This window comes from Anopheles aquasalis, chromosome 2, assembly GCF_943734665.1.
Source record: "Anopheles aquasalis chromosome 2, idAnoAquaMG_Q_19, whole genome shotgun sequence".
Lineage (NCBI taxonomy): Eukaryota > Metazoa > Arthropoda > Insecta > Diptera > Culicidae > Anopheles > Anopheles aquasalis.
The window spans coordinates 48287962-48302500 of record NC_064877.1 but is presented as its reverse complement, the minus strand read 5'-3'; the positions used below and the strand labels follow the sequence as shown (position 1 = coordinate 48302500).

General features: G+C 50.3%; 1 protein-coding gene across 5 annotated transcripts in view; it reads right to left on the bottom strand.

The window, feature by feature from the left end:
• Positions 1-13136, bottom strand: part of LOC126581278 (protein TANC2) — a 100193-nt gene extending 87057 nt beyond the window's left edge. The window contains exons 1-2 of one of the 5 annotated variants that reach the window (XM_050244818.1): positions 12616-12701; positions 592-1497 (exon numbers count right to left, since the gene is read on the bottom strand). In XM_050244818.1, the coding sequence (XP_050100775.1) occupies positions 592-814 (223 nt within the window). In that variant the 5' untranslated portion in view covers positions 815-1497; positions 12616-12701. Of the gene's footprint in view, positions 1-591; positions 2855-2970; positions 3080-12615 lie in introns of those variants that run through there. The other 4 variants (XM_050244817.1, XM_050244816.1, XM_050244819.1 and 1 more) reach the window with 4 other exon arrangements.
• Positions 13137-14539: the final 1403 nt, after the last annotated feature.

Sequence of the window (14539 nt, the reverse complement as noted above, 5' to 3'; positions counted from 1 at the left end):
CAACGCCAACGGTTTTTTTGGTGCAATCTGCAACCAACACAACGATATCTGATTGCGATCGTATCCCCAAAGATGTTCCATTTTCAGGGCACGATGGAAAGCCGTGCACCTGCAGTGGCTTGCTAATAGCTTGAACGAATTCTGATTGAGGGGCCAGCAAGTGTCAGAATCCGTTTCGTCCGTGAATTCGTGAATTCTTACGACGAGGCACGGATTTGCTTTCTTCCAACCCCGGGGCCCGGCCACTCCAGTGCCAAATCGATGAAGCGATTAAGCGATGGCAAAAGGCAAAGATCGCATCATCTGGACCGATCCTCAGAGCCAAGGGTATCCTGTGGCTTTTTGGTGGCCGTTATGATGATGATTGAGTTTTGCACCATACAAGCCCCGTTGGCTTCCCTTTTTGGGAGAAGGAGAACAAAACCTGTCCCGTATCATTACGAGGAGCAGGAAATGGAGTAGAATGATAATCGAGTGGAGCATAAATAACAATCACTACGACACAGAGCGATCACGATCCGTTCGGTCGTTTAAATATGAGTTTAAGTTATTTAAAATTAAAGGTTTTGGAATAAGATCGAAGCACATTACCTAGAACACTGAGACTCAGGCCACTGCCGGGGCGCCCGTTGCGTACCGCGTTCGGGCTAGCGGACGCACCGGCATATCCGGCGGAACCGGCCGCCGTAAGCGATTTCCGCAATCCATCGGTAGTAGCTACCGTCCCTTTACCACCACCACCACCACCAGCAGCGCCAGCACCACAGCTGGCGCCATCCGGTGCCGTCGCACCCGTTGTCATGTTTATGGGCATCGTTCTGACCACATGAGTGTGTATGTTGCTGGGTGAGATCCAAGTAGGTCCGTTGTTAAGCGTTGCTTAGCGAATGGTTCGATGGCGCTACCATCACCTCTTCTATTCTAACGCTTCGCTTAATGGAGTGATCGCCCAGCCTCGCCGATTCCCAATTCTTCGACGTCGCGGTCGTTGTTGGCGCACACCGCGGACACGCGGAAATTATCATTCATCGGAACGAACGCTCTCTCTCACTCTCTCGCGCGCGCGCGCACCGTAAAGCACTACCGGACGGACCTACACTGGATTATTGATATTATTATTATTATTATCGCTTTTTTCTCGCTCTTTTTTTCTATTCTTTCTTAACGCACTACTGGTGGCTGAGTTCTCAGCCTTCAACTTCACTACGCAACTTCCGGTCACGATGCCGGTTCACATACACACGCGAACGAACGCGCATACGCACTTACACGGGGACACGCACTTTACACACTTGGGGAACACGCGTACCGAGGCCGAACCAGAGGAAACCGGCCATAAAAAAACGCCACTTTGCTCTAGAAACACGCGTTCCGTGCCCTGGATGATGGGGACCGGCCAGGCCACACGCGCATTTAGCGTTATCAGGCCTGCTACGATCGACGACTGTGTATAGTTTCAGCCAGTGGCTGCCCTGGGAGTCGCAGCTAACTAGCTCCCTGCCGCACCAGGTGATGGAATGGAAAAGAAAACTCGATTAACGGTCGTCGTCGTCATCGTTGTCGTCGGTTGGTAGCGAGCTGGGCAAGAACTTTTTAAATGGAACCGTTTCGCCAGAAGTTTAAGCATCATCGGTGAGCCCAACAGCGCCACTACTCACGACGAAACGCCTGCTACAAAATACAAACACAGACACGGACACGATCACAGGATGAACGGAGAGACGGAGGATGGGCGATGATAATACAGATCGCCATCCAGCTTCTTCTCCTTTGATCGCGCTCTGCTCCTTTCAAACCACGGCACGGCGGCGAAGATGCGAGATGACGATGATTCAGACGAAGGCAACGAACCCGCACGCCAGCAGACACACACTCGCCTTTGGAGCCTCGCCGGAGGATGCTGCGGTGGAGGAGCTTCTTGTCTGCCGAACACCGAACAGGGTGTCTGCAAACTTCTTGCCTTCTTCATGTGTGTTCTCTTCTTGCGTTGCGTTGGCGCTCCTTCCTCTGCCGTGGTTCTGTCGATAATCTCGACCGACTGCTTGCTGGACTCTCAATTTCTTCCAACGAGACGAGGCTCTTTAAGGCGTTGGGGCTAGCGAGCGTCTTCAGAGCCAAACCCACAGCCCAGCAAATTATTCTCTGATGAACTATCTCTTCGGCGCAACTCTTTCTGGTTTGTGTTCTTGATGTCACACTCCAAACACTCCCAAGCACATCACCATTATCGTTGCATCAGCAAGAAGCAGGTCCGGCAGTTTTAAGGTTGTTACACTACCTGCTTCCTACCCACACTCTATGTTTAACTTTATGCTCGGTTTCTTACGCACCAACTTAAATTGGATTTTTCGTTTATAGGTTGCGCGTGTTTCTGGTAATAAGCAAACTGTCACCACTCCCCCAAAACGTCGCTACTGCGACAAGTTGGGACCGGTCAGCACGTTGCTCTGGGGATTTAATTAAATTCCATCAAATGTAAACAACCGGTAGCGTACACTAGGGCCGGGCCAGGGCGCCATTGTATACCGAGTGCGTCAGCACGCAGCACTTCTGCACGCACTTGACCACCAAACGCGACGAGGCAACAAGTTTATCGGGAGCACACCACGCCACCTCCTCAAACAACGGGAGGAAATGAGAAAATCACACCAACTGTTGGACAGCAGCACATCTGATCAATCGATCGATCGATCGATGCTCCATTGCTACCACACCAACTAGGTTGCTGTAGGGCCCGGAAACTACCCGGCGACAAGCTAGTTAATTATTATAAATTCCTCTTATCAGCACACTAGCACAAGAACCACAAACAGAGACACGGACACGATTCAATAGGGTTTGATTGGCTTCGAACACCCGGCCCACCACGGACGCTAGACCTGATGGCCGCTAGACGTTCTAGCTTTCCTCTTATCAGCGTCTCTCACTCAAGCGAACCGTTCTTTCCACTGTCGCTCCAGATGGCCATACCGTAAACGAGCACGGGATGAAAGATTATTTCTTGGGTTTTTTTTTATTAAACACGCGATCGACAAACGAACGAACGGAGAGACTGCGCGAACGACAAACACGCATGGACGCGCGCTGCCCACAACGGTCGGGTTGGAAATGGGCGAGAGCGATGACGCTCGCAAACGCATAAGCCCCCGCCGTGACACTATCAAGGTAGCAAGAGAGCAAACAGAGAGATCCAGCCGTGCACCGAGAGAGAGAGAGAGAGAGAGAGAGAGAGAGAGAGAGAGAGTGTGCAAGGTGGTTGGAACGCCATTCTCTACCGGTACTAAACCTTTCGGTGCGAATATCAATCGATCAGGCATGCAAATCCCTTTTGCAAATAATCCACTCGATTGTGTCTGCGATCAGAACGATCACGATGGTGATTAAAATATTGATTGCAATTTTGGAGCACAATAAAAAGGGTTCAAGAGAGAGTCAACTGAACCGGTTGCAGTGATCGTGAGAGAGAGAGAGAGAGCCCCCACTGGAGAACGGTGGCCGCGTGGCCTTCGAGGAGAGAGGGCGCGGAATCGCCCCAAAAGCCCTCGCGCGAACCTTAACTGCTCGAAACAGGGAACTGCTCGATCCCCAAGAGAGGCTCGATCATGCATTTTCTCTCTCTCTTTGAGGTGTTTTGAGCGAGAAGAAGGGTTGCCCCTTTACCCTTTCGCATGGAGCATAAACCTGCCAGGTGTCCCGACATTCAATGGATAGCAACATCGAATCCAATTTTTCGTTTTCATTCCATCGATCTGGACAGAACCGTATCGGGTAACGAATGCTCTTATCTAGTACACCGATCGTGTCACGCATGCAAACTAATCCTGTTCTTTATCAATTCCCAAAAAAAAAAGATGATGCCCTCATTGATAACGACCCCCGGCTGCAACACTTTTAGTACCGGGAAATTATCACTTTTGGCGCCATCTAATCTCTATTCCTTCATTTGGATTACTAATGACGGGCGCACGAGCGATAAGATACCAGATGTCATATATCTTGCTCGGACGGTATCTGCACGAGGAATCATGGGATTCCACGAACCATTGATGCAACAACATTCCCCCCATTCCACGTGATACTAGGAAAGCGGACTCGGCAAAAACTAGCTCCCCATTCAGGGTTGAAGTTTATTATTAATCAATTTACACGCCAGTACCCGATGTGCCATGTTGCTTGTACATTGTAGTCGTCGTCGAGAGAGCTGCAGCTGCCTGAAAATCGTATCCTGGCCGCAGGTTATGCAAGATACACAACGCTAGTTTGCGATCACATTACAACAACCCAAAACAAGCTCTCCGTATAGGCCGCGCTGGCCTTGTTGCCTTGTGTTTTTGTTGTTGTGGTTGTTGTTACTGATGGGATATGATAATAGGGTCCACGCTAGACGCTACGTGGTTCTACTACTATAGCGATTCTACTCCAGCGTGTAGGCGTGAGCCGTCTCCGGCGATTGATCGCCAATCTGACGAACTGGAAATTGCACTCCCTCTCTTCTACACTTCCACTTGAAGCGGTCCGCTTGCATATATGACTCAATCCCGCGTGCAGAAGTGCACTTTGTTCTAGAAACACACTAGCACCGAACGAAGCGCGATCGAACCGGTTAAGCTGCAGTGCGCTGTGCCACTCCGCGGCAGACTCGCTGACGACAGCGATCAGCGATCGACGAGGAACACGGGGTCGTGCTGCGGCAAAATGTAGCAGTAATGGATCAATGCATTGGACGACGAACAACGATCGTGTGAGTCTCTGGGTAAAACAAGTGCGCAACAAGTGAGCGGATGAAGTAGAATGGTGCGCCGAGATTAACTTAGGCGACTGCCCTAGACACACAGTCTCCACAGACTGTGGTGCGAGTCTTTTTTGCAAAAACCAATCCCTAACGATCGACCACCGTCACCGATTGGTGCATTATTGAACATTGGCGCAGGCGCACTACCCTCGGGCAAATATGCTGTATATGCTGCATACATCGATATGTCACGGCGGCCGAACATACCGCAGCATACCAGGCCTGTCAACTATTATTGTCGTCGCTGTTTGGTGACAGTATTACGGTTGTCATTGCTTCGACAGAGCATCACAGGCGGTACGCGCAGGGCGGCGCAAAAAATGATTTATCACCGCCCGGCCCGGCCCGGCCCGGCCCGGCCCGGCCCGGCCCGGCCGGGGTTGGTCGCGGACTTGGCGACCCTTAAAGACCTGCATTCCCGCCCAAGACATCTGTTGCAGTGGAGCCGAGACGAGGTTTCAATCGATCCGTTGGTGATCGCGAAACAGAAATCGAAAAAAAAAACAACGAAACTCCGACAAATAGATTACATTCCTGAGGGAGCGGACGAAAACATGAAAACGCCAACACCAAAAGCAAGCCGGACGGACGGACGGTGGTGTGGTTCCGATGTTTGGACCGAGAACACATGCCTTGAGCGCTGATAAGGCGGTCGTGTGGCGTGAAAGACGGAAAGACGGGAGTTGTCAGCGTGTCATGTCTTTATCGGTTGTTGGTTGTGCTAAATTCGTCGTTGGCGTGAAGATTGATATTACGCACCACCGTGACCACGCTGGTGGCGTGGCCGGTTAACCTTGCTCACTCGCTCGATGAAGAGGACAACTATGCGCCCGGAAGGTCGCAACAGGGTGGACGCTTCCGATTGGTGAGATAATGTCTCACGGTCAGCGTCGATTGCGATCAGAATCGGAAGGAACGGAGCGACGGAACGACGCGTGTGGAATGGGGTGTGTGCGCTCATCTGCAATTTGCAGAAAGCATAATTAGGAGCAATTTGTAATCAATCAAGCGTGTCGGGGCAACTGCCAGCGTATCGTTATCACACGCTGCAGACGAATAATGATTAATGAACCACCACCGAAATAGTGGTACCGAACGAAGGTGCACATCCTGTGTCCTCCACAGCCGAGCGAACATTAATAATCGATGATTTCGTATATAATGATCCAGTGAGATCCGCCCGAACGAACGAGGGGTGGGGAAATTAATTATTCAACAATCAAACGATAACGATATGCACATGTCCGTTCGTTTACCGCCCGCTGTCAATGTTGTGTTTTCTGACACACCAGCCAATGATGATGATTGCGGGGAGATAAAAATGATGATCGAACATTGTCGATCGTTTTGGGGGCAAAAAAACATGCATTTTATGACACGTGCAGAAGCCAGCAGGAAGCACGCTGTGCACTTTGATGTCGACAATGGATGCAGCAGCAGCAGCAGCATCCAAACACGCAACATCCATTGTTCGATCCTCAAACAACGTAGGCCTTTGGATGGTGAGAGCCATTTATTGTTCGACACTTCGAGCATGGCATGATGAATATCATAATTTGCCACAACCGAAAAAAATCGAACAACAACCATTTATGCTGCAGCTTATGCTGGCCAATCGTTTGATAATGGTGTGGCGTGGTCATGGATGCTGCAGGAACATTTTCACCGCTTGGAAGCTGTCACTTGATGCTGCGGAACGTGACAACCGAACACAGGATACGGTCAATACAATTTGCATTTGCGTTTGCGCATCTCGATGCATCCATCCACCCCGACTAAGGATCCTCGATAGAACCTGAAGCGATGCGGTGCTAAAACCGGTTGGACGAGCACGAAGCGAAAGTAATGGAGCGGTGGAGAGCAGAGAACGGAGCAATAAAAATCAGCGAAACAACAGCACAACTTGCACCTTCGATCGGCCACATGGACCGTGAGTTTTGTTTTTTGTGCCATATTTTTTTTTGTTTTTTGCTGAAAGTTGAAAACGAAATCATTAATCATTTTCTTGCGCACCACTTTGTGAACGTGACTCGTTTAGTTGCATCGTGCCGGTCGTAGTGCAGTCGTCAGTTAAGTAACGTTTCAGGGAACGCGGGCGTTCTTACTCATTGAGAGAATCGGTATCGCATCGCACAAACTGTTACATCGTTGTTCCAGCAAATGCGGCAACATCACCGATAACCCAGTGGCTCGCGCATCCTTCAAAGGACCGATCGCCGATCGTCAGCGGCAACTAAATGAATCAAAATGCACCTTCCTCTCCTTGCAACGTGGCTACAGCACTCGCGATTGTTCGCGATCAATTAAGAACGAACGAAAATCGATAAGCGGATCCCTCCGGCGGGAGATTTTATCGATTCCTTCCTGAGAGCGATCCACGAGTTTCCATCCGCCCGCGGGGTCGCGCAGGTTCTTTATTTTTCACGCATTTTAACGCCCTTTTTTCGATTTTCCATCCCTGCAGACCCCTGCAGTTCAATTAAAAACTCGTTATCTTTCCCATTTTTGGCGTTATCCTGGCGTTGGTTTTGTTAAAAGTGATGATCGCAACAATGCGCTCCTTCCATCCACCGTTTTGTGCACCCAGCGATGTTATCCAGAGAGTTCCGTCCCCGTAAAAGCACCAGCTCTTGCTGCACTTGCTGCTTGACTTGCTCACCGGTTTAATGGAGCAGTTTTGTAGGATAAAATTAAATTTTAGTCGCTCGGTTGGTTGGACGCGAACCGAACGCTTGTTGTCGCATTATTACCTCACGGTTGCCATTTTGTTTCCCCCAACCCGGTGCTCAACGACACAATCGATAATTTCACGGTCAAACGAAAAAAAAGGCAGAGTGAGCTCGCTTACCATCCAGCCAGCCAGCCCGGCAGCCCGTTGGCCGAAGGGCGCTGATAAATGAGCTGCGAGTTGAAGGGTTGGCTTCGCGGACCGTTGGAGGCCACCGTGGTCCAACTCCAGGGCAGCGGCAGCGCGAGTACGGTTTTGATCGATGCGATAACCCCGACATCGGCGGCCTGGCCTCGGGCGTTGGGCAGCACCGCGATAATCCGCGTTCCCGCGATCGCCCGCGGAAATGAGCGCGTCCTAGTGTGTGGAGGCTTAGGTGTTGTACACCGGCCACATTCTTCGGTTTCTGGAGGGAAGGGGGAGAGGGGGGGCACTATCGCTCACGAAAGTGATAGTAATTTTCTCACCCATTCGTCGGTGCAAACAACGCCCTTCGAGTCCTTCGAGTCCTTCGAGGAGACCTCGAACGTTAAGTAACGTTAAGTTGGCGGTTTGATCTTTTTGTGTTGTTTTGTGTGTGTTTTTTTTTTCGGCTTCGCTCGACGCTTGTCGAAGTGATTACCATCTCTCGGGGGCACTTTTGGGGGTCTTTTGTTGTTCGAGCCTGAGTAAGTGAGCGTTCTCAAGGTGGTAGAACGTGGCGAGTGTACGCAGCGACAAAAGATTGCACGGTCTAGTGTTCGCAATTAACGCGCCTGTCTGGTTGCACTCAGCAGGATGCCACCAATTGCGGACGTCATTCGTTACCGTCTCGTGGTCGTGGTGCTGTCGGGCAGTGAAATAATGTGGGTCAAAATAAAGATCCTAATCGAACTGTTCGATGGCTCCGATAACCTTCTTCTTCCAGTGCGCATGTGTATGACCTCGAAGAAGGAGCTTTGCTTATCAGATATTGTAGCCAAACTTCAACTTGCGCTAAGTGGAAGTATGGCTTCACTTTTTGACAAACGAAACATTACCGAATTCCTACCTGACAATGAGAACTGTAAGAATTTTCATTTTGATTGAGGACTTGCAAACTCAATTTTTCAGACTGAAATTGTTGGAAAGGCTGAGAACACCGCACAAGGAAATAGTTGCACCGAAAAGAAATCAAGCTACAGTGATGTATTCACAATAAGACGATGAAGTTTCTTTGAGTAATTGAAAATTTAGCTCAGTTAAGCCTAGTTTGATCAAAAGATCGCACAGTTCTCACTGAGAACTTTCAAGTGTCGTGCAAAAACCCCAGTTAAATCGCTCCAGTCAGTGCGTGAAAACACTTAACAACGAATAAAGTCGAAGCAAACAAATCATCTATCACAACGTTATCTTGTCGTACCACGGACCACCGTAGCCGGAAGCTGTAGCGTGTTGCGAGTTTAATTAAATTAAACCACTCCACCATCGCGTATTTACGATGCAGCGCGATTTTCAGGGCAGGAGGGAAGCTCCACGCACAGGCCAGACATCATAAATTAGACTTCCCATTTCGGGCGCGACGTGCGTTTTGGCGAATGCAATTCAGCAGCACGGCGCGCGATCAACCCATCAGCAACAGCCAACTGGAGAGGCGTTCGGTTCCCCGAGATCAGACGGACGAAAATTGATTTTGTTTTAATAAACACGCATTGTAAACGTTTTTCGCGCACGCCCCTCGCCACAAATCCACCCCTGGTCCGCCTGGCGATTGTCGTTTTGTACGATCGATCGCGGTCGATCGATTTGTGTTGCCCCTGGGGCCGCATTTCTCTATCCGCGAGCGAGAGCCACATCGGAAATTGATGACGATCGTTTGGCAAAACATAAGCAAAAAGAGGAGGTGCGTTGGAGGTGGGGAACAGTGAGTTATATTGCGCTGACTCGCTGCTGTTGGCGGACAATCCAACGGCACAAAAAAAGGGAACTAAACCTCCAATCCTGGGTGGTTGAAGGAATTTGATTGATGTATAAATATGTGCGGTACGCGAGGCCAACCCGGGGAAACAAAAAAAGACCAAAAAGCAAAAATGCTTGTAAATGTTGCAGCTTTTTGTGCTTTCAATGTTTTTGGGGCTTGTATTTCGAACACGATCACGGCCCGGCCGGCTTTCGATATCGCCAAACAGTTTACCGGCAGTTTGCTTCGTTGGCATTGACATTGAGCCGTTTGAAGGTAGAGAGCGCGGTTTGGTTTTGCTTGCAGCTGACTCCTTGAGGATCACGGAAGAAACGGAAGCAAATGTTAAGACATTGATTGGTGGCACACATCATCGTTTAAGGTGACAGCTTGAATATCGAATCTTCCATCGAATCTTTTCGGTTTGCGTTGCGTAAATCACGCGTAATCATCGATCGATTGCAATTCGGCATTTCGGCAATTCCCGCATTTCACGCTCATAAACGCCCCGCGACAGTGATCGACGATCATGCACGATCCACGATGTAAAGGGAACGCGGAGTAATAATTGAAATGAAGTAACACCCGCGTGCTGCCTTGCGTGATGCGATCGAATAATCATCTCGCGATGTAAGGGCACGGCGAGCGAGAGCATTTTGTAGCAGGATAAACTTAATTAAAATTTCATATGTTCCAAGCGTAATGAGGAGCGGGCCATTTTTGCGACCAGCAGGTTTTCGGGGCGAGGTGATAAAAAATAATTGTTTTCCCTTTACCGATGAAGGATGCGAAAGGGACGCGACGCGTGACGACGATTTTCTTTCTGTTTTGTTTGCAGTTTTTGTTAATTCATTTGCGCGATATCTCTTTTCGGAATTATGCTGCTGAAGCGACTCAGCAGCTTGGGGGGCTGTCCTTGGCGCATCGAAATGGGGCCGCTCATCAGCACCGTCATCATCATTGTCGTAAAGAGTGCTATTGAGCCGGGTGGAATGACAAATCCACGGGTCAATCAGCCGGCGAGACACTACATGGCTTCTTCCATGGAGACGCACAGTCTAGGGGCTTCTCTTCGGTGCTGGTCCGAAGTTCACATCATCCGCAAACACTCAGCGATCGATCGTGTCGCTCCATATTGACCGGCGGATTTAATTCTGTACTATTTTCCTGTTCAATTATTGTTCGCCTTCATTCCGTCAAGGTGTTTCACGCACATGCTCCCGATGCCATCATTTAGTCCTGGGGCTCAGCATCCGGTAAAGGTTACCCAGGCAACGAGACCTTGATCGCAGGCGGCCGCGTGCGCGCGCGCGCCCCAAATTGCCAATCTCCGGGAATCCAGAAGCGTGCGCTCGTAATACTGGCCTAGGAGCATGGGAAATCCTGCTGCCAATATGTACAGAAGCAGCGAGAGAGAGAGAGAGGGAAGGAGATGGCCAAGGTAAGCATCGAAGCACCACGTTTCTTATGCCCGCCGGCCCAACGGCAGCTCAACACAATGCTCCGGTGACAACATGTAACACGCGAGCCCCGGCCACGGCCAGTAGCCTCCGGAGCTATCCTGCACTCCGAGGCAGCTCTAATTATGCTTGCCACCAGTAACCGTCAGCCAGTCAGCCAGCCAGCATCTGCCAGCCGGTGCCCGATTATTATCGTTCCCGCCGAATGCCGCCCAGCATCAGCAGCTCATTATAGCGAGCGGTGCTATAAGCTTCGGCTTCTTATTTTGTTTTATTTCCAAGCTTTATTCAATTTCAAGCACACCGCACAGCCACGGCCCTTTCTGTTTTCCAAAAGTGGGCTCGTCAATGGCGGCGGCAACGGCGGCGGCGGCAGAGGAGGTTTGAAAGAAAATTTTCAATTTTCTCTGTTCGACCCTGAAGCAAGCAAAACCCCCGACCACAAAGGCATGATGAAGCACGTTCATCATCATCGTCGCTCGTTCGGTTCGGTTTGGTTCAGTGCTGCGGCCACTGGAAACGATATAGATATCGGTTTCCCCTGGCCACCACTTGATATGTTTTTTAATGGTCCCCAACTTCCATCGGCGCGTCGCTCGTCTGCTCTAGCCTATATATCACGTCGTGGTGGCCCCAAAAAACTGACGGCCTGGCCTGTAGACGATGGCCACTACGATCGGTCACGAGTGACACAAGAGGCTGCACAGCCCGGAGAACGAAAAACAAAACAAACAACCACACCGACCGACCGACCGACCGACACCAAAACGCCGGGAATGGAGAGGAACTTCGGAGGGGGGGGGAACTCAATAATGGAATGATGATAATGATTACCGGTGCCGATCACCATGATGTTGCTGCTGCCTGTTGCTGATGATGATGATGATAACGAAGATAATAAGCGAACGGGCTGGATAAAGCATTGCACGGCGAATTCCAAGCTGCATTGTGTGCATGAGATGCACTCTAGTCGGTCCGGCCACCAGTGAAAGTGCATCCCGGGCGCCCCTTTTTCGAAGGACACCCAACGTCGACGCCGTGGCCCAAGATCGCAATAGGTCGGTCAGCAGCATCGAGTGGAGCGAACATAATGCCCTTGAGCGATTGGGAACCGTTTTTGTTTGAAAAGAACTCCAACCCGAGACAAACGGATGCTCGAGAATGTAAACATTGTGGACACAAAGAACCATTTGTTGCAAAACATCTGCCAAGACGAGAGAGAGAACCCTTTGATCGATCGATGTGGTCCAGCCGGCAACCATCGCTCGATACCCTCCATTACACTCCCGTTATCAGTGGGCGGCTTTTTGTGTCTTTTATTTTATTATCAATTTTTCAATGTTTTGAGAAACCGCCTAACCGTTAATGTCGCCATGTTGGGAGTCGGTTAATGCGAAACAAGAGTTATCAGCGCGGGTTAGGCGCGACGGCTAGCCAGACAACAGCTGGTTACCCTGATGCGTCTTATCAGCGCGAGGAATTGCACGACAAAAACCGGGAAACAATTAGCATTTGCGAGGAAACCGAAAAACCCGCTACCGAGGTCCGTTGATTGCTGTTGACATTTCGGTTCGGTTCCGGTAGCGGTAACAGGTTTATCAAAAAGGTAGCAAAAAAAAAAGGAGCATGGAAATACGTTAACCGCGATAACCTAGCAGTATATGACGCGATAGTTCGAAGGGTCGGTCAGTAGATTGCGCAGCATACATATATTTACCGAATACTGATCTCGTGCCGCCATCGTAATTTATGCCACGTGCCGGTACTGGCCGCGTTCCCATTCGGATTCGACGCGACTTCCGGAACATGTTGCTGGTGGTCGTGTCGTGCTATCAATCTCACGCTGAGCCTGCTATCAACTAAAAAGGTTGCGACTAATGTGTCGAGTTGCTACTGGTTTTCGAATGATTTGCCGGCTCACGGAAGCCGCTTTGATTGGGCATCGTGATCGCACAACACAATCAGCACACACTCTCGATCGCCCACTCACACACTGGTTATGAATCACGGGAAAATTTCTTCTTCTGACGCAATGTGGATTACTAATGGCCACCTCCAAAAATACACTAATCAACCGCACCACTCAGCATCACAATAAAAACACAGTAACAGCACAAGGAACGGAACAGGAACGATCATGTTCTAAGCGACTAGACAGCGGGCGCGAACTAAACTGAAAACAAGCCACAACCACAAGTTGCCAACCGGTGCGAGCGCGAAAACCGTTGGCGCCAGCGATCTGTAACAAACCAGCAAAGTGTTGTGGAAGATGGAAGAGCACTGACCACCACTACGGGGAGCCCGTATCACGCAAGTCAATCGTGCCGGAGCCTCGCTTGCTGCGAATGTTTCGCGAACCAATCGATACGAAACACATACACCGATCAGCTCGCTCATCCGCTACCACCCCCGCGCGTGGTGACGCAAGTGAGCAAGCGGAACACTTCCCCCGCTTGGACAGACACACGCTCACATTGGAAGCGATCTGTCTGTCACACACCACGCACCTGGCGCACACACCTCTCTCTGGATAAGCCTCTGGATGAGCTGTATACGGAATACGATTCGATGGCTTTGGAGTTTCTTTCTTTTTCAGGCCCTTTCGCGCTCCAAGGTGATAACGTTCAGCCACGCACACGTGCAAAACACACCCAGGAACCCCCCCCTAGAGCTTGTGCATCTCGCGTGCTATAGTATACGATTATGGCTTTTGATAACGAAATAACGCGCACAGTTCACTCATCGTCGGTTCGTAACGCCAGCCGGCGCCATCGCACCAATACAGTAGCCGATGGCCATCACCTGAACGGCGGATGGTCCCCCATACTATCAGAACAGCTGTTTTGGATTCTACTTATTAAGCGACAGCCACGCTGCTTACCCGAGTCAGGGTGACGCGATGACGCTCTCTGCGTATTTTGATGAGCTGTTAATGCATCGCAGTAGCCATCGGTAGCGTCTAGGTTTACTTTGGTTTGGTGTCCGGTGTTATGAGTCTATCAAGCATCACAAAAAAGCAACCAAGGATCATCTTTATTCATATGCAAATCGAACCGATTAGGCATCAAGAGGCATCCCCAGGTCATTGTGTGTCCAGGAGACTAAATAAGCTGTCACAAGCAATTAGCTCGAGGTTCTCACCCCATCAGCAACCGCACGAACCGCTTTTTCGGTGGTGCGTGGTGCCGTCCGTCAACTTCCGCCACCATTCACAAACGATCACAACACGCGGCCATATTTGTGCCGACGACGGTGGGAAGCTGCTCCCCCCCCGGGGGCCGGTGTGACAAATCGATTACCTTGAAAATCCGAAACTTATGACAAATTTTATAAAACGTCATAAACCATCACCCCTCTTTGGAGTTTGCGCCGTTTGCGGCGAGTGGTCGATCGGTCAGCCTTCTCAAGAAAAAGCGAAACGCCCACGTGGCCGTTATCGTAACCGGCCGACCACGCGGTGCCTATCTGCCTATCTCACCAAAAAGCTATCTTTATTTATTGTTTGTTTGTTGTCCATTCGGTCTCGCGGACGCTGTCGCTTTGCCAGGTTTGCTAATTTTATTCAAATTCCTTTGCAAAACTCCACCAACAGATCGCAGGACTTGGGACAAGGGGGGCCGCTCTTCGGTAAGTTAGGTGCT